General features: G+C 40.0%; 1 protein-coding gene and 1 long non-coding RNA gene across 2 annotated transcripts in view; both read right to left on the reverse strand.

Annotated features, from left to right (window-relative positions):
- Positions 1-16,557, reverse strand: part of LOC147502268 (3-oxoacyl-[acyl-carrier-protein] synthase II, chloroplastic-like) — a 59,444-nt gene extending 42,887 nt beyond the window's left edge. The window contains exons 1-4 of the mRNA XM_086604494.1: positions 16,554-16,557; positions 16,372-16,461; positions 15,908-16,023; positions 15,615-15,809 (exon numbers count right to left, since the gene is read on the reverse strand). Coding sequence (XP_086460620.1) covers positions 15,615-15,809; positions 15,908-16,023; positions 16,372-16,461; positions 16,554-16,557 — 405 coding nt within the window. The remainder of the gene's footprint in view (positions 1-15,614; positions 15,810-15,907; positions 16,024-16,371; positions 16,462-16,553) is intronic.
- Positions 1,172-3,209, reverse strand: LOC147502270 (uncharacterized). Its single transcript, XR_015221646.1, has 4 exons — positions 2,693-3,209; positions 2,492-2,608; positions 1,985-2,125; positions 1,172-1,495 (listed from the first exon to the last, which is right to left on the reverse strand). It is a non-coding gene; the product is annotated as an uncharacterized LOC147502270 (long non-coding RNA).
- Positions 16,558-21,120: the final 4,563 nt, after the last annotated feature.

Raw genomic sequence — 21,120 nt, forward strand, 5'->3', positions numbered from 1 at the left:
CTTTTGATGGCTGTCATTTTTTATGGGCTGCTTTTGTGAGTTCTCCACTTCAACTTCTTGTTCTCTAAATCACCCCGAGCAAAAGCAAGCAAAAAAGAAAACACTTTTTTTCTTTACAAAAAGCTGGCAACTTCAAGCTGAAGTCCAAAGACTCTGTTTCTTCAATGGACTGAAGCAAAATGGTTGGAATGAATAAGCATCCATATACCAAAACCTCGATCCGTCATTGGCCTTTAGCTTGAATACTAGCAGCAGCAGATCTAGAGCTAGCTTCAATGGGATCATCAAGGTTCATATACACTAGCTCATCTTCATTCGAGCTAGACTCAACAGATAGGGATTTGACCTCAGTAGGCATATTACTAAAGGAATCAGTTGACCCTTCCAAAGTAATAGATTCACCATAATAAGACTTTGAATATGGCTGAGCTTTTTCGATAAAAAAACCCCTTTCGATCAATAGATTCACCAGAAGACTCTGTTTATGTGTACTCCACATAAACACATGAATAAGGTGACAAGTTCTATTGAAGATGACAAGTTATCTCCCCAAGTAGCATTGAGATGAATTCGCGGGTTTGGAACCTACCCAAGATCAGTCTAACTAAAGGTTCTGACTCAAACAATATGAAAAAAATGAAAAGCTCTGCCCTCCCTCATAACAAAAAGGATTACCCACCTATCATGCTAATCAATCACCAATAGGAAACCCCACCCCAACACAGCCAACGCGAAATAAATCACCTCAAAATTACATAACAAAGTAAAGTAAGATAGACCTATATATACTGCAAGATACATACTTATAGAATAGAGTTAAATAGAACTAATCAAATCAATACTAGAGAAAGTAAATCTAAAGAAATTAATTTAAACATAAATAAATAAAGCCACAAACAGTAGGGGTGGAAGAATTCAGTGAGGAGCTATGAACTAATAGGTCGTCTACTCAAAGTTTATGTCTACAGACAAGGGACTATATACAACTTAAAACATAATATGGAGGCTTATTCATTCCGATCAAACAACTATATCCCAATCAAAGAACACCAACACATATCAGAAAATAGTTAAATTCATAAATCATACCACATTGAAGGAGGACCACCAAGCTTCTCCATGAGATAGTCCAATTGGCGTTGTTGTTGTTGAATTTAAACCTGGTGTGTTGCTTGTGTCTCTTGAGCCGCTTCCTTCCATCCTCGCAACTCTTCTAGCTGAGACTCTGCCTCCTCTGCCCTTGCTCTCAACTGATCCATATCAGGGTGTTCATATCCAGCCACACGTTTACGGGATGGGGGTGCCTTGCCATGTCCAAGACCCCGTTTATAACTAGGTCTTACGCCCAAGACTTTATCAAAAATCTCTTCTTTAGTCAAAGCGTTACATAATTATTTTCTGCTTCAAGAGAAACCCAACCTTTTTTGTCACTGAAATGAGTCTTACGATACAATGCAATCATCCCAGCCTCTTGTTGAGTCTCAGGATCAACTGGCTATTTCATTTTGAAAGACAAACAAACTCCCAAAGTTAGTACTAGAAGAAGACAAAAAAACTATTTCTAATATCTAAAATGAATAATTTAATTGACATTTAATCAAGTATTTAAGTCTTATTTAATCAAGTATTTAACTCTTATTGCTAAGGCAAAACTAAGTGCAGTTAGATAATGAGAATGACATTGAACTTTATTCAAAAAGTTTTTATTCAATAAACAACAATATTCAAAAGTAAGGAAATTATTTCTAATATTACTCCCCAAATTCTGTAAACAACAATAAAGCTTCTTTTTCTATTCCCAATTTGAGTAACCCCATCAAGCATCATTTAAGAATAGAGTGTGAGCAACATACCTAGTTCAAAAATCAAAGTGATCTCTTCGATAAAGATAAGACGCCTCATAACTTCACAAAAGAATGCATGATGGATCACAACATATGTATACTTTTTTAAGGTTTCAACATATGTACATGTCTAGTGATACCTTTTTAAGAACGACAGCAATCTCCTCATCATAATCTATTCTGGATGCTAAGTGAAGATCCTTGGCAGCCTCTTTCCACTGGCCAAGTATCGATCGAGCTATGCCACGAGACTTGTATCCTTTTGCTAAATCAAGGTTAATCTAGAACAAAAGAACCGAAATGTAAATCAAAGGTGAGCATTTAACCTCTACACGTAATAAAGCATGTTAGTGTATACTAATTCCATTTTTCTACACGTAATAAAGCATGTTACCTCTAGAACATTATATAGAAATCTACAGACTAACAATCCACAAAGAATTAAATAATTCTACGGTGGATGATTAAACTTACAATCAGTTTTAGCACACCTCCCATTCTCATATATGTTCTATAGAAATATCACCTGACCTTGCTCCAACCCTAAGCAAAACTACATCTCTTGATGCACCACTAACTGCCTTTGGAATTAGACTACATAATCTCATCTTCAATTAAAAATCCCCTCCACAAAAAAATAGACTAACCATTTATCTTATGAGAGTCTTGACATTGAGCTTCTTCAGGTGAATGTGGGACTGCCCACAGCCAACAAACGTCACAGGTGCCCCAGGTACGTAAACCATGGAACGAGCGGCTCCAACCTGCATATATTACCAGGTCAAATTAAATTGAACATCCATATTAGCATTAATCATTAAACGTCAGTGATTGCATCTAGATCCTACCTTGTCATCAATAGTGTCAAACTTTGTCAGCGGAATACCATCAATTAACCTTGCATTAGGTGAAGTCACGAGGTATTGGCAAAGCAAACAGGCTAAATTAAAATTCCATCAACCAGAATGTATGGCCAAATCTAGGAATCTCTATATACTCTAATCCTCACAGCACTAGAAAGAATAGGAGGGGAAATGGGTGTTTCGATTTTCATATGAGAAGCCTGCATCTGGACAAACAACCTGATTAAACTTTGAGAGCTGATCAACAGCTAGCATCATTCCCCAACAAACATAACAAGATCTAGACTGTTCAGATAAATTAGCTTTGAACTGCAAGCATTAGTACTTCAAATTGATTGAATAGATTTTGCTCTCTGTCTGTCGACATCAGTCGTTAGGTACTGTACCATGTCTTTACCAAAACAAAAAGGGTACTGTACCATCTAGTTAATAATAACACATGCTAACCAATTTGATTAAACTTTTAAGGATTAGGGTAAAATATATAATGCATGAAAAGAAAGGATAGACCACTATATCAGCAGGCATTAAATGAGAAAAGACCTCACGCCCTGCTTTCCTCTATCTCTGGTCTGAACTCCTATTCACGCTTTGCTCAGCACATTTTACTCTATTTGCAACCATATTAAAGACCTATTATTCTCCATCTGATTTCAGTTACATACCAGTTTCTTCAAAATCTTGAAAAAGTCTCAACTGTTAAATTTGTTCTTATTTGAGTTGAAACATTTTGAAGAAGTACAAAAAGTAAGTATCATTGTCGCATTAATGGGAGTTTTGCTTATTTAAGCTAGTAAGTAACTAAGTATACCTCATTACAAACTCCAGAAGACAAGAAAACGTACATAGGAAGATAATCAGTTATTAAAGCATAGCACATCTGTTAAATTAAATCAATAACTAAGAAATCACTTACGAAGCAAGAAAAAGTACCAAAATTCATACCTGCATTTCCGTTGAATCCTCTCAAAGCTATTCCAATCATGCAAGCCTTTTGCAGTCTCCACCAAAGCATTTCATCTCGCACTGTCGCATAATGTGTACTTAAAGTTCACAAGAAACTGGTTTGTCGAAAAACATGTAAGTCTACCAACTTAAATGAGATTCAATGAGTGTAAGAGAACCTGAAACCAATGGCAGCAATGACATTTTAAAAACCCTAGCTTTCAAAATCCATAGAGAAATCTCAACACTAGAGCGAAATCTCAACAAACAGTTGAAACCGAATTCAATTAAATATAACCCTAGCCAATTAATAAAAAACAAAACTATTAATTAAAACCAAAACTATTAGAAATTCTAAATCTAAAATATTCTAGATTTAAGGGTGGGGGAAACTCACAAGTGAGCGAGACTAGCTAGAAGGAGAGAATCACGAGGTGAGAGAGGAGAGAAAGAGACGTGCTTTCCTGTTGCTTTGAGAAACTTCGTTAGAGTCACAGTGTTGCTTCCTTCCTTGGAGAGACGATGACGGTGATAGAGGAGAGACGGTGGTTTGTTTCCTTAGCTTTTAGGTTTTTTATTTTATTTTATTTTTCCTGTTTTGTTTTTATGCGGCCAGGTATACTATTTTTCCCTTTCTTTCAAATTATTTCGTTTTACTGCCAAAACAGAAGGATGGCGCAACATAAAAAACCCAAGCCGGCAAGATCTAATTTTTTTTTTTTTTGCAATGTGGGTGGGAAAGTTTTAACGAAGAAATTTTAGTCCCAAAAGCCATAAGATTCACGATGTTGTGTAAAAACCACACCAATGGCAACGTTTTTAAATGTCGCTTTATATCAAAAGATTTTGCCAACGCTCATTACGTCGCCGAAAACTAACTCCCAATTTTATTATTTTACATAATTTGGATTATGACTTTTGGTGACATTAAAAACGTTGCCAAATATTGGTTTTAAACACCGTGACAAAAGTTTACTTATGACGCTTGTAAACGTCGCCAAAGAGAATCATTACCTACATTTTTTCAGCGTCGCTAAAACTTTTGTCGCTAAAAAACCAGTTTGTTGTAGTGCATGTGGATGTACATGTTCGGCGTTGGAAAGCGATTGTGGTAGCCAGAAAAACTAGGTAAGACATAGATACGACGTGAATTTTAGGGACACACAAAGAAAGTCTTAATTAATATAATTATGGTAATATGTTGGTTAATGATATATCGTTAGATAGATGATTGTATATGCTTGGCTGGTTATAGTTTAGTTCGTTAGAACCTAAGGCGCCTCGTGGAGGAACTAAATGTCTTTTTATTATGCGTATGGTTTGTTGTGTGGTTAGTGGGAAGTTAAAGCGCCTCAGTGGAGGAACTACCTGCCTTAATTATTGTACTTAAGGATGTTGTATTAGTTGTTGAAAGTTAAGGCGCCTCGGTGGAGGAACTAACTGCCTTATGGATTGTGTATATATAGGTATAAGTATATGTTTTATTTTAGGGCTACTCACACCAGCATTTTTATAATGTCAATCTCGATTTGCATGTTTGCTTATCGGGTGTGTTTATTAAATGAACATAGTTGATAAGTCTTGACAGGTTTAGTGTTAAAGAAGATTGGTTGCTGCTCGTGGTTTGCGTTAGCGTCACATTTCAAGATAGGCTTTGTTTTCCTTTGAGGTGATATAGATTTTCAGTTGAGATAAAGTTATTTGCATTTTCATTTGTTAATTTTTGTAATGAAGAGGACTTTTGTTTAAGTTAAAATTTTTATTGATTTTTTTATTATCCGCATGTTTAAACTGTTTATGGGTTTTTTTGGAGTGGAGAGTGCATCACACCTCGGAGATCGAAGAGTCGAGAACAAATAATGTTTTTTCCGAATTCTGTCGAAATTCGGGGTGTGACAAAGCAGTTCGTCACTTTGGTACAGAGAACTAGTTTCCACGGAAGTGGCAGTTCGATGTCTTGTTAAATTTGTAATAAACACCGACCTAGATTTCCTAGGTAGACCCAGCAGATCGGTGGATCTAGTTGTTCTGGCATTTGCCGAGTATTACTACTAATTGGGTTTGGAATGCATGTTTCTGCTTAATTGCTTGTAGTTAGCATCCTGCTTATTATGCATGTGGCTTGAAATAACTGAGGAGCTTAAGACTTAGATTAAAGAAACGGTTTGCCTATGATAATCGCTTTCTTTCGTGGTCATTATGTTATAAGAGAAGAAACGTTGGGAGCATTCTAGATGATCTAAATCTAGAATTAATACTCGAGAGAGTGTTTTGCTCAGGCAGAGCGTGTTGGCTTATAGAAGCGTAATGCTCATGGAGAGTGTTCTCATATGGTCAACCTTAGAAATATAAGTTCTCGACGAGCGAGGTTCAGAGAGGCTGTGGAGCATGTAAGCTCCAGAGAGCTGTCTGCTCACAGAGCATTCTCGTTTGGTCGATCCTAGAAATATAGGACCTCGACTTAACAAGACTTGGAGAGGCCAGGAGCCCGTAAGCTCCGCAGAGTCGTCTCTCTCACGGAGAGCGTTCTCGTTTGGTCGAGCCTAGAAATATATGACCTCGATTTAACAAGACTTGGAGAGGCTGTGGAGCCCCGTAAACTCCGTTGTTTGTTTGCTCACGGAGCGCTCGTTTAATGGTCGATCCTAGAAATATAGAACCTCGACTTAACAAGACTTGGAGAGGCTGTGGAGCCTGTAAGCTCCAGAGAGATGTCTGCTCATGGAGAGCGTTCTCGTTTGCTCGAGCCTAGAAATATAGGACCTCAACTTAACAAGACTTGGAGAGGCTGTGGAGCCTGTAGCTCCGAGAGCCGCCCCACCACCTGGAGAGCATTCTCGTTTGGTCGAGCCTAGAAATATAGGACCTTGACTTAACAAGACTTGGAGAGGCTGTGGAGCCTATAAGCTCCAGAGAGCTGTCTTCTCACGGATAGCCTTCTCGTTTGGTCGATCCTAGAAATATAGGACCTCGACTTAACAAGACTTGGAGAGGCATGGAGCCTCAGTAAAGCTCCGTGAAAGTCGCCTACTCCACGAGAGAGCGTTAGCTTATGACAACAGATTGCTTTCGCCGAGAGAGCGTTGGACCATGTAAGTGTATTGGTCGTTCTTCCGGTGCGAATTGTATGACTTTTGGATGCAAGTAAATGGAGTAGATTGTAATAGGCAACATAAGAAATTTAATCTTGAGTTTATAATAAATGAAAAACGGAATATACAACATCAGTGGTTTTACTAATAAAATTTTTTCAGCAGATAAGTATTCCAAAGGTGAGGCAACAATTTTCCCTCTTGGGTTTTTATCCAATATGCTCCATTGCCTACAACGCGTTCCACGATGTATGGGCCTTCCCACGTAGGTGCTAATTTGGAGTCGTCTTTCGTCTTTTTTAGCACTAGATCGTCATGTTGAAAAGATCTAGGATGCACTCGTTTATTGTAGGAGTTCTTTAGAGTTTGTTGATAAGATGCGACTCTGATGGCGGCTAAGTCACGCCGTTCTTCTAACAAGTCGATCTCTCGTGCTAGAACGGAGTCATTGTGTCCCGTCTCTACGAGCTCTGACCGAGTCGTAGTGACTGTTAGTTCGGTGGGAATGACGGCTTCCGTGCCATAACACAAGGAGAATGGAGATTCACCAGATCGGATCGAAATTGTGGTGCGATGAGCCCACAAAATGTTCTCCAACTGATTTGGCCATTGGCTCTTGTTCTTTTCAATCTTTTTCTTCAAATTTTCTAAGATTGTCTTGTTGCTGGCTTCTGCTTGACCATTACTTTGGGCGTATTGTGGAGTAGAAAATGCATGAACGATCTTCCACTTGGCTAGAAATTCTTTAACTGTTCTGCCTTTGAATTGGGAGCCATTGTCCATCACTAGTGTATGTGGCAAACCAAATCTGGTGATGATGTGAGTCCAGATGAAGTTTCTGACATGTGATTCTTTGACATGCGCTAAAGGAATGGCTTCGACCCATTTAGTGAAATAGTCGGTTGCAGCTAAGACGGCTGAAAAACGCTTTTTCTCGTGGGATGAATGGTCCCATGATGTCCATGCCTCACATGTGAAATGGCCATGGGCTCGCTATACTGATCAGCTCGCGAGCGGGTTGGATGATGTTGTGGCCAAATGTTTGGTATTTTATACACTTGAGGACGTATGCTTTGGCGTCGATCTGCATACGGGGCCAAAAGTGTCCTTGGGAAATTGCTTTGTGGGCTAAAGAGCGACCTCCGGCATGATTTCCACATTCTTCTTCGTGGATTTCCGCAAAAATCAACTGACCTTGTTCTGGAGTAATGCAACGCAAGTGTGGTCCACCAGCAGATTTCCTGAATAACTTGTTATGAAGTAAGCAATAACGATGTGCCTGATATGGGATTTGCCTGGCCTTGGTATGCTCTACAGGGAGCGCCATGCTGGATGTAGTCTATGATGGGAAGCATCCATGTTTGACTCAACTGATTGCCAGAGATAGGGAATAGATCGCTTATTGCTAGGGCGTGCTCGACTTGGTATGCAGGTCAGTCGACTACTTCAATGAGTAGTTGTCTTGGGACACAGTTCGGTGTTTGAGTGGCTAAGTAAGCTAAACTATCCGCGTGACGGTTCTCGTCACGCAAAAAATGATATATGGTAGCTTTCTTAAAAGAAGGCAGTAAATGATGAACGACTTGAAGATATTTCGAAAGGTTACCTTCATAGGTAGTGTACTCTTTTGCAACCTGGCGAATGACCAGTTGCGAGTCACTAAAGACTTGGAGTTCCTTTACACCGAAATGGCGCCATATATGAAGTCCCATGATCAATGCTTCAGACCGCCTCGTTGTTGGAAGTTCGCGAAGTCGATTCAACCGACTTCTCTACCATAGTTCTATCGGGTGACACTAAGACGACCCCCGATGCCACTCCCCCGCCGGTTGCTAGAGCCATCTACAAAGAGAGACCGATTGATTTGATACGCCCTTTGTGTTCCGCGATCTCCATTTCGGTTCCCAATTTGGGTCATCGACGAGAAATCTGCTAGGAAATCTGCTACGACTTGACCTTTCCGAGAAGTTCGAGGTAACTCCACTCCATGTGGTGTTCGCCGAGCTCTTCGCCCATCCGCCATACGAAGTTGTCTTGTTTTCTTTGTGGAAGATTTTCTTCAAGGGGAGGTCGGTAAGTACTTTGATCGGATGTGCTTGAAAGTACGGCCTGAATTTTCTTTCCGAATACAACAAAGCAAGTACGGCTCTTTCAATGAAAGAATAATTCTTTTCACCGGGCGTGAGCGCCTTACTTTGTAAAGTAGATCGGTTTTTCTGAGTTGTTCTCCTTTGAACCGAAATGATGGTGAAGTCCGATATTGCCGATAGAGCCCCGTTTCTTCGCCCGTCATTGGTTTGGCTAAGACCGAGGTATGGTGAGGTACTCTTTGAGAGTGGCGAATGCTTGGTGACATTGATCGCTCTATGAGAACCGCCGCCTTTTTGAAGAGTTGTAGGAACGGTCGGCACTTGTCCGGCGCCTGGATATGAATCGGTTGAGTCGCGGCGACCATGCCCCGATGCCTTCAGATTCGTTTCTTTGTCCGCGTGGATTGGGCATGTCTAAGAACACTCGGATTTGGTCTGGATTTGCTTCGATCCCTCGCTGTGACACCTGATATCCTAGAAACTTTTCGGAGGATGCTCCAAAGAGGCATTTCTCTGGGTTCAGCTTCATTCGAGTTCGGCGTAACCTGGAGAACACTTGCTCAAGGTGAGTGAGGTGGTCGCCTGCTTTCTTGCTTTTGACGACCATATCGTCGATGTAAACCTCCATGGTATCTCCTAACATGTCTTGGAACATGTCAGTTACCAGATGTTGATACGTCGCTCTAACGTTCTTAAGGTTGAATGGGAGGACGTTGTAGTAATAAACTCCTTGCTTTGTAATGAACAAGGTTTTCTCTTGATCCTCCTCAGTGAGCGGGATTTAGTTGTATCCGCTGTACGCGTCCATGAAGGAGAGAAGTTCATGACCACAGGTTTGGTCGACAAGTCGGTCAATGCGAGGTAGGGGAAAACTATATTTCGGTGTTTCTTGATTTACATTCGTGAAATTGATGCATAGGCGAACTGTTCCATTCTTTTTAGGGACCGCGACGATGTTGGCGATCCAGTCTGGAAAGTCTACCTTTCTGATGAAACCGACTTGCTTGAGTTTGTCGACCTCGTCGTTGATGGCTTTCTAAAATCGCAGGGATAGTCGGCGAGGCCGTTGGCGAACTGGTCTAGCTTTGGGATTTATATTTAATCTATGACATGCTACATTAGGATCTATTCCGGGCACATCTACATACGACCAAGCAAAAACATCTTTATTCATGGATAAGAAGTTTACAAGCTGGGCCTTGATTGTGGGGTCAAGATTAGCCCCTACATAGACGCGACTTGGGGTCGCCTTTTTGTTCCTAAATTCACACGCTTTTTTTCTGCAAAGGGTCTTTGCGTCGATGGTGATGGTGATGTGTCTTTGGTGATTTGATCTCCGAAATGCTTTATCGCCCGAGAGACGGTGTGATTGATTGGCGGTGAGGTTGGAGCGACCTCTCTATGGGCGACATGCAACAACAGGCTGGGGTGGCCTTTGTGGTCATAACAACAGGGGTAGGCATGATCTCTGGAACCGGGGCTGGTTGCATGATACTTGATGGTGCGACTTCCGGGGTCGTAAATGGTGGCACGACAACATCTGATGCGACCTCTGGGGCTTTGATCGATGGAACGACGGATACTGGATTGACGTCTGAGGTTTTGGCTGATGAAGTAATGACTACTGGAGCGATTCCTGGCGTCTGAACAGGAGAGAAGGTCTTCTTGCTGGAGCCCCCGGGTTCTGCGGTGCAGTTTGGATTTTGACTCTAGCAACTAAGTCGTTCGCCATTGTATAACTGGTAGGTTCGTGCTTTGTGTGGATTGGTACACTGGCGGTCTTACTTGTTGATAGGATTTGATTACAATGATACGCTTAGATTGCTGCGAAGCTCCATCATTCCTCTAGGGCCTGGAAAATGGAGAACTTGATGCAATGTTGACGGTACAGCTTGCATTTGATGGATCCAATGCCATCCTAGTATGGCATTGTAGGACGACTTGATATCTAGAACGCTGAAGCGCATATTGAAGCTGACTTTGTCTTCTCTAGATCCTACCGATACTAGGAGTATGATGTCACCGACGGGGTCGACCCTGGAGTCATTGAACCTGTAAAGGGGGGCAATCGGATCTATGAGGACTGATTTAGGTAAGCTCATCTCTTGAATGGTGTGGTAGAACAAAATGTCGCACGAACTCCTAGGGTCGATCAGGACGCGCTTGACTGTCCAGTCGCTAATCTTGACATGGACGACAAGTGCGTCGTTGTGAGGGAGGTAGACCTTGTTGAGGTTGGCCTCTGTGAAAATGATATCTCCTGTGTTGCGACTGAAGCCAAGGGCATGTGTCTTTGTGAAGTGAAATGATACACTTCCTGAAGAGCGCCGACACGATGTCTTTTCTCTTTGGAGGAGGTTACAGAATCATCTAGGAAAGTAATCATATGAATGGTTCTAGCATTGTCGCGATCTGACGAGTCTGTTTCGCCGCGGCGAGAAACGGTCTCCGGGCGCCCTCCCTTTGAGGGCGAGCTTAAACCTCTTGGTGGTTATGGCGAAGTGGAGATCGACTGCGAACTCGGCGAGCCATAAGTTTATGGCGCAAGTCTTCGTCAGGAATGTTGGTGTACTGTTTTATATGACCAGCTTCCACGAGGTCCTGGAGATAGTGCTTAAGCCCCCAGCACGCATTGGTTTCGTGGCATTTTGCTTTGTGGAATGCGCAGTAGGGCTTGTCAGGTCGATCTATTAGTTGCCTCACATCTGGTCGGAAATATGAGGCTTGCTGGATCTTGTCCAGTATGTAACTGGGGGAGCGTGTCAAGACAGCGAACTCTCTACTGTTATCCGGTCGGTTACCTGCCTTTGGTGCAAGCGACCTGGATCGCTTTTTGGCACGTGGGGTGTGATCAGAGATCGCTGCCACCTCCTGGTCCTCGGCTAAGCCATGGAGCTTCAAACTTTCTTGCAATTTAATATACTTGTCTACCCGAGTGTACAGTTCGGACAGCGTTTCTGGGAGCTCTTTCATCAATGATCTGGAGAGGTCAGTAATACGCACTCGACAGGCGTTAGAAAATGCTAGTGTGGCAAAAGACTCTTTCAAGCCGCTTTCCATACATAACAGTTCGGCCTTGAACCGTCCTAAGAATTGGCGAATGATTTCATCTTCTCTGAATGATAGCTGGAACAGTGAGTCAAGATCCTCTTTCTTTCGTCTGTTGTGCACATATTGACTGGCAAACAGATTAGTAAGCTGTTCAAAGGTTTTGATATAATCAGACTCAAGTGAGAAGAACCAATCAAGTGCGCCATCCTTGAGACTGGCTGGAAATAATCGACAGTGAAGGTGATCAAACTCAGGTGAACTGTAGAGCACCAGACTTTGAATGTAGCGAGCCACGTGGGCTGACCGGGGCACGTGCTGCCATCGTACATTGGGAAACGTGGCTGGACAAAATCTTGAGGAGAGGGTTTATTGAGGACCTCCGACCGAACGAAGACGCCAGCGGTATGTCTTGAGCATTTTTGAACAACTGGTCGATCCTTTCGCATCGCGACTCGGGTGATCCTTTGCGATAATTCGTTAATCCGCGTGATTAACCGTTGATGCCGTTCGACGTTACCGACTGGTTGTTGTTGGTAAGCATCTATTTGTGCTCGTAAAGCAGCATTTCCTTGCCTCGTTTGTTAATCCCAGTTGGTTTGCGAGGTTTTGAACTTAAACTTCGAGGCTTGCCATGCTTCGTGGGCTTGAGAATCGTTGGTTTTTGAGTGTTTGAGTTTTTAAGTTGTGTGAAAGTGGTTTCTCAAGTAATCGAGACCACAGACGGTGCCAATGTAAAGGCGGGTTTTGGTTTTCCTTTAGATACCATGGAAGAGAGGAAGATGGGTTTGGATTTTGGAGAGACCGAGTTCGCTAATGAGCGAGCTGCCTACGTATCCTCTCTTGATTTTTTTAGGGGAGAGAAGAATCAGGTCTCACATAGTTCAAGTAGGTGGTATTTATAGGCCTAAAGGAGTGTTGATCCTTGAGACACGTGTACTCTCTTGTACATATGTAGGGTGGAGATTATGAATGTGTGTTAGGTTGGTTTTAGTAGGAGTTGTGTGCTGATTGGGAGTAGGTGCGGTAGTCCATATTTCTCGGTGATGGGATGTAAAGGTAAGATTTTGGTGATGATTACATCTGGTGGTGTTTTTATCTGAGGCGTTCTGTCTCCAGTCATCTATTCGTCTTGAGATATTCTTGAACGAGCTTAAGCGTACCACCTACTCACAGATCGGTCTTGGAGGTCGATGTTTTGAGTTCGCTTTTATGCTTCACGTGTGTGTAATATTCCTTAATGAGGATATTACTCCCCTACAAATACATCTAACTATTGTTAGCGTGTGTGTTTGTAAATGCGTGGAGATAACTCAAAAGAAGATGGTTATAATGACGAGTTCCATTTTTTCGCTTGTTCAATTGATAATAAGTAGGCAGGAAATTTTCCCGGGAAACATATACATTCAGAAACTTGGAAAATCAGGTTTTCTCTTTAATTTGCTACAACAATAGAGCCTTTTTGTTAAAAAGTGTTCATGGATAGAAAGTAGTTCCATGCGACATATTTTTAATTTCTTGAGAAAGTTTTCTGAGCAATCTAACAGAGTAACAGGCCACTAGGAGTGTCGCATCCATACGAGGTAGGCATTTTCCTTTGAATTTTTTTTATATATGTATATTATATCCATGTATATGCAAAACAGTAAAAGCATACTTTTCTTGACAAAGTTTTACTAGCAATCAAATAGGCCACTTTGATTGTCTCTACCCGAAATAACCCACTTTAACTTGTACTCTTGTAGTTTTAGAACCGTAGTAATAGTACACTTTCCGAGATTAATAATCGATATCATTGGCTAATAGGTTCGGGTGACAAGGTGGATCTGTGGAGGGACAATTGGTTAGATAGTATGTCTATCCAACAAGCGTTGAACCCATAGTATAAAATATCAGGATATGGATATTTATCGATATTCAATTTCTGGATATGTATCGTGGATATATCCCTCTCTTTGGGGATATTTGACATTGTTTCACATGCAAATATCGTGGATATATCCAAAATATCGACAAATATCGTAAATATTTATTGATATATCATGATACATTATTTATATTTATTTGAAATATAATAGTAAATATTAAATAAAATTGTTATATATACAAAATATCGCCAAATATCACAAAATATCCATAAATATCACAAATATTGCAAATATTATCGAAATATAACTGATATTTGCAGTCGTATATATCTCTAAACATATCGTGATATTTAAATATCTTTTTCTGAAATATGAATAGATATCCCCAAATATCGCGATATATCGGGATATTTTGTACTATGGTTGAACCTGTTTGATCAACAACTGAAAGGGTGCAAAGCTAACGTGATGCAAATGATTATTGGTAATACTTTAGTTTGTCATATGGTGTTTCAAAACTTAATGCAGCCGGGCTCTAAGGGGTCAGAATGATCAGTTGATGTGGTGTTCAAATACAAAGGGGGTTTTCTCGGTTGGGTCCGCCTTTGAGGAGATTAGGAAGAAAAGAAACAAAATCAGCTGGCATAAATAGATATGGAACTCTTCTATCCACCCGAGGTCTGCTGGTATTGCTTGGAAACTTGTATGTGGTGCTACTACTATAGATGATGTGATACAAAAGAAAGGGATTAAAATGGCATCGAGATGCTATGTATGCAAAGAAATGAACGAAGATTTAAAACATATACTGTGGGAGTGCAACTTTGCTAAGAACACTTGGAACTAGCTTGCGGGTCTCTTCAAATTCAGGTATGACTTTGAGTCCTTTAAAGAGGTAATGAAGCATATAACTGGGCAGAGTTCTATTATTCAATAGTTGTGGAATGCAGCAGTGGTTGAGGCATGATTGCCTTATGGACTCATAGGAATTCGATTTGTTTCGACGACATGAAAGCATCAACCCAGTACTGCAACCATTTGATCAAGCAACATGTTGTCATTGCATCCTATCAATCGAAGGGATACATGTACAATAACACTTCAGACATGGAGATTCTCCGAACATGGAGAGTATCAATGAGACCGAGACCTACCCCTTGTCTATAGCAATGTATATGGTCTCCCCTAGCTCATGGTCAGGTCAAGATTAATGTTGACAACACATCGAAAGAGAACCCAAGACCTTCTGGCTATGGACTGTCTTTTAATTTAGAGATAATGAAGGCAACTTCATGCCGATAGTTGGCAAAGCTCTAAGGATTGCAGACAACTATTGGGTCGAGTGTTGCGCAATTATTGAAGGTGCAAAAATAGCAATTGACAGAGGATGGCTTAACATGTGGATTGAGTCTAATTTAGTAGCAGTAGTCACATCGTATAGGAATAGCTCCATGCTATAAAAACTAAAAAGATGATGGGAGTGCTGTTTGAGGAGAGCTCAATCTATTTTTGTGTCACGGGAGAGAGACTAATCTTGTATCAGACATATTAGCTAAGAAAGCATCAAGTATGCCTACATGTGGTCAAGCCCCCATGGGCGTATAAATGAGAAGTTCCATATCACGTTTAACCACATGCTTTCTTAATGAGGAGATGCATTCTTGCATTCTCCTTTTTTTTAATTTTTTTTTTTTCATTCTCTTTAATACAATTTTTAACTTACAGAGCAAAAAAATAAAAATAAAATAGTTGAGGTCCACAAGTGAAGAAGTGATGGACTGGTCTTACGTTTGGCGCCGCGCATTTGTTAAAACGTGCCTAAAATCTAATTAGGCTTAGCTCTCGTGAATGTAAGAAATTTTACCTTCACTCCACCCAATCCAGAACCTATCAAAACCCCACACCTCCTTTTATCAAACTCGTCTTCGGAAACTCCACCATTCGCCAATGCTTTGTTTCCAGCTGTAAGCAAGTACAACATAAATTTGTCTGCTCTTCTAGAGAGCTTTGGTGCAACCCATCCATTGGCTGAAAATGACTTTATTTCTCCAGCAATCCTCTAGAGATTGAAAAACACAAAATATCAGAAGGCAACAACAACTTGTAGTAAATACTAAATAGTAACGCAAGAGAGAGCTGGGGTAAAAATATATATACAGTGGGAAACTTGGAACAATCAAAACGCTCAATTTCACTTATGCCACTAACACCTTCAAGCAAATTATCGTAGAAAGTATCTGGCTCATGACCAATTGGTGTCACTACACCATCAACTAAGGGTGGAATTTGAGCCGAGGGCTCGGAGCTCGGCTTGGCCTTGGCTCTTTTAAGCTCGGCTCGAGCTCGCTTGTTTACTATATGAGCCGAGCTCAAGCTCAAATAAAAGCTCGATCGTATAACAAATGAGCTTGATGAAGCTCGGCTCGTTTAGTTCAAATAGCATATTTATAGTGTAAAATAACCGAGGGCTCGGAGCTCGTCTTGAGCTTGGCTTGTTTAAGCTTGGCTCGAGCTCACTCGTTTAACTAGATAAGCCGAGCTCGAGCTCAATTTAAAACTCGTTTAATTAGCAAGCCGAGCTTGAACATGGTAAAGCTCGGCTTGTTTAGCTCGAATTCCACCCTTAACTACAACTCTCCTTTCCTTGTTAACAGATGTTTTCTCTATTTTGGTTTCCTGAAATGGTTGCGTATACACAACAATGGCTTTCCCTGCATTTACAATAGAACACGATTAATTAATTAGGAACCACGGGACTAAAGTTTAAGCCACTGAAACCTCAGCACCAAATATAATATTTTACCCATCCCATCCTCTTTTCATTTTAAAATAAGTAGGCCACTGGTCCAAAATTTCGCAATATATCAGCTACATATATTTTACTTTTGTATCTTTATTTTTTGGAACAATTTTGAGTATTTGATAGAAAACATGATTTTTAACTTACAATATTATATATGTTCGATATTACACTCTTGTTGCTAAAATCTGACCTTTGGAAACTGGTGGCACTCATGTCCCTTGTTAGTAATTTGCCGAATTATTCGCAAATAGAATCTTTGAAACGTCATATATTTAATACTTCCGAATGTTTAAAAGATTCAAACTAATTCGCGATTTTTTGCCTTTAAAAGTATAATACAATTTTTAACAAATTTTTAAAAAATTCGGTTAAAAAATTTATTGGTTGTTGGCATTAAAAAAAATAAAAAATAAAAAGTGAATAAAAATTTGGTTGCGTTTTTGTTATTTTTTATGTATTTTATGTCCTCACTCTTACTTTAAGTCTCTCACTCTTACATCTTTAGTAATAAATTAATCCAAAAATTTTGTTTTTATACTTTTTAGACAATATTTAAATTATCAAGCCACGGTATGTGTATCTTGAAGTTTGTACTGTAATTTCAATCAAAGAACAAATAAATGAAGACACCTATATGGATTGTTCAACAATGTTTTCGTAGCTAAACTGCTTAGATATGTTTGTTATGTTGTAGAGAATGAAAACTATTATTAATATTTACTAACATAATATCATGAATTTTTACAACCAAATGTTTAAAACGTGCACTAATTAAACACTGCATAATTACCGTATTGTGAATTTTTGATCGAATTTTTGACTGTACTGTTTTTTTAGGTTACCGAATAATTCTTGAATTATTCTCGTACCGTATTTTTATCGTATCCCGAATTGCTAACAACGCTCACACCCACACCGTCACACCAACAATCCCATAGGAAGGGACCCCCAAAATACTTGGACATTGAGACTTTTTGTGGGTGTTGGTACTTGGTAGAGTCCAAGTCCAAACCAGCTGGCCTAAACAATTGTTTCAGAAGGATTAAGAGTACAAGTTACTCAAAACCACAACTTAAGTGAGAATATTAATGAATATACTAGAATGGTGTACGTGCTATGCACGTTTTTTTTCCCTCTCTTCATCCAACCATATCTTTCTCTCTTTTATGCCTAACAACTGTTCTCTCTCTCTTTTAAATAGGATAAATTAGGTAAATATCAAAAAATAGATGGGCAAATAACAAATGACCAAGTAACCAAGAGATACATTAAAAAAATAATAAAATACTATTGCCCCACTGTAGATAAGAGGCGTAATCTTTAAAGTATTTTAGATATACTCTTTGGGACGTAAAAAGACATCGTGACGTCGCGTTTTTATGTACGTGTGCATAACTACGTCTTCCGCCCTCGTCAAAATGAAAATGACTTGTGAAAGTGACTAGCTCGAATCGCCAACTAATTCTTGATTCTCCACGCCTACGAATCGCCATAATAAACCCAAATGACTAGAGTGGACAAAATCACAAAATGTCAATGTTCCATATTGTGTTCATTTTGTTTTTCTAAAAGTTCAATAGAAAGTGTTTTATAACTAGATATTGAAATGATTTTCTCTGTTAATTTGCTGAAAAATAACGTTAGCTAGCTAACGAGCCTAATGCAAAATGAAGATCCAAGAACGAGGCACTAAAGTCTAAAGTGTGTTGACAACTTGGGATGATTTTACAACTGAACCGAACCTACTATATAAAATCGACAGCCGCCCAAGTCACAAATGTAGCAGAAAAATCAAAATTCACAGGCTGCGATTTTTTGTCCCCGTCTTTGAGCAGAACAAAGAAAAACCACTAGAACCATATGAACCCCATAATGTAGACCGTCTTTTCAAACTATAATAGTCCTTTTGCTCAAGTGTCAAGCTTGGACTGCTACTGAAATCTCCACTACTTATTTCACTTGGACTGCCATTCAATTTAATAAAAACTGTCTTCGTTGTTGAATTTTTTTTACATCTCGTAGGAAAATTCGACAAAGAAGCCTTGATAGAAACATGTTTTCCAACGTAAAACGACATGCAAGGAGAAGGAGCACTATATGTTGCCATTGAAATAACTGGAGAAGTATAGAATATTTTAGTAGTGTAGTAAGCTAGACATAGAGATCGAGAGGTAAGAGGAGAGCTCTTCTTAATTATTTTTAAAAATACTTGATCAATTGTTTTAGATTACTTGCAGTGAAATGAAAATAGAGACTGTCGACCAACTTCTATAAGCGAGAGAATTTGAAATTGCTTCTTTACTTACCTTGTTCCTTCATGCAATCAACCTCTCGAGAAAGATGATTTACACTACATCAGATAAAAGACACGAAAAAACATCATCACAAACATATACAAATAACATCAGAAGATAAAAACATAAAACAACAGTATAACAAGTAAAGTAAAAATCTTTCGTTTTCAGAAAAGGAGGGACCCTTGAGAGAAAAAAGAGTGCCTTTTTCTCTTCTTCTCTCTCTCTACTTTTCTTAACTCTGCTCCCACCTCTCCACCTCTCCACCTCCCACCAACCCTCTCCCTAAGCCCATACCCAAACATCTAAGCCCAGATCCAGCCCAGAGAGCCAGTTACTGTTTTTCTTTGTCTGGGGACTTGTTTTTAAAGATGCGCTAGTTTAGATTTGCTTGATACAAGTGTTTGTTTTTTCATTGGTTTTGAGTTTAAACTAATAGGACTGACGCTAATCATGATTAGCCTAGTAAAGCAAGAGCATAGCAGAACGGCGGAAGATGCGTTTTCTTGATGCAGTTTTGTGTTGGAACTCTAAGTTTTCTGGTGTTTTTTCCTTGCAGACTGGGTTTTCTGGGTTTTTTTGTATGATGAGTTTTTACCACGCGAGCTGGAGTCGGAAGCTGATGAGACAATGGAGTTTCTATATAAACAATCTTTCACTGTTTCTTCATCATCTCAACCCCATTTTTACACTATCTATCAAAATAACCATGCCCAGTTCCAAAGATCAAAACACTTTTACCCAAGACCACTCAAACAACATGGAAAACCTTTCTTCTGATTTTGCTCAAAAAGTTCGTTTGCCTTATAAATCAACCCCTACTATTGTTTACTCGACCGTATGAAATCAAAATTGTTGGATCATAATAAACTAAGCATTTTTATTACCGTGTCTTGGATGGAAAAATAGTAGGCGGAAATCTAGCGTCTTTGGTCCGAAAAACTTTGGGCCTTTCAAGATTGTTAAGATGGAGCTTTATAGAAATGAAGTCTTTTCGTGTCCGGCTTGAGAACCAACACCAAACTGAACCGATCCTCAAAAGGCAACCTTGGATTGTGTCGCAAAGATATCTTGCGAGATTGAACCTTGGATAGATGTGAAGGAAAACAAGGAACTTGATTTCAATAAGTTCTTTATATGGGTTCAATTACTAAACTTTCCCGAGATTTTTCGGGACAAGGAAATAGTTGAGAATAATCTACTTGAATCGGGTTGTTTTTTGGACCAACCCAACCGATGCACTTAGAACTATACCCAAAGCATAAAGAAATGGTTTGAACTAACAAGAGTCAAGGTGTTGCTTGATGTCAACGACCCCATTCCACCGGTTTCAAGCTTCCGGAATCGATTAATGGGCGGAATGGATCCAATTTGCCTATGAGTATCTACCAATTTTCTGCTTTCGGTGTGGTTTCATTGGACATATTCAGGCCTCTTGCAATTACAATAATGCTGATTTCTGTGCTGAACCTCAATTCACCTCAACTGGCTTGAAGTTTGAACTCTACAACGCCAAGAACCGCATTTTCCCAAAACCAATTGCTGAGCGCCCCCTCCAAGAATCTCAAGTGATATCACCAACTGAACCACCTCGAGGACATTACCCTTTTCTCACCAGGAACTCTTTTAATGTAGAAGGGCTGTATACATCAATGAAAGGACCAAATGGCGATGATTACAACCCAGGACCATCAGGTAAAGGTAAAGGACCGATGATTATGGAATTAAACACCCCTGACTCTAATCTGGGCACAGGTCAGCATTTTAATGAAGACTGGATGATCAATGACAACCCTGTCAACTCTGAAGTCATTTTTCCTGATCAACTTGTTTTTAACCATCAACTCCCTGCCATTCAGTTTAATCCACTTCCACAACAGACTTTCTATGCAGGCGCATCACAGACAGAACCATCTAATCCTAATGTGGTTCCTTTGGTTGATCTTACTACGCAGTTGGATGGCGAGAATGCGAAACAGATGAATCAATTCAAAAGGCAAGAAATTAGTCAAGGCAAAGCTGCTGATACTGATGAAAACTTTACCCATGTCAAGACTGAAGTGGTGGATAGCTTTAACATGGACAGAGAGCAGCGATGCAAGACTCCTCTTCATGTAATTATGGAGGATCGTGAAAACTCCATGTCTTCAAATAGTAATACTTTGTGCCTGTCTAGCAGGCGTAAGAGAAGCCAGACGGTGAAGGCAGCTGCCCGTAAGCAGCTCCACCCCAAGCAATGAATTGCATCAGCTGGAACTGTCGAGGATGTGGCC

The sequence above is a fragment of the Coptis chinensis genome, chromosome 4 (assembly GCF_015680905.1).
Source record: "Coptis chinensis isolate HL-2020 chromosome 4, ASM1568090v1, whole genome shotgun sequence".
NCBI lineage: Eukaryota > Viridiplantae > Streptophyta > Magnoliopsida > Ranunculales > Ranunculaceae > Coptis > Coptis chinensis.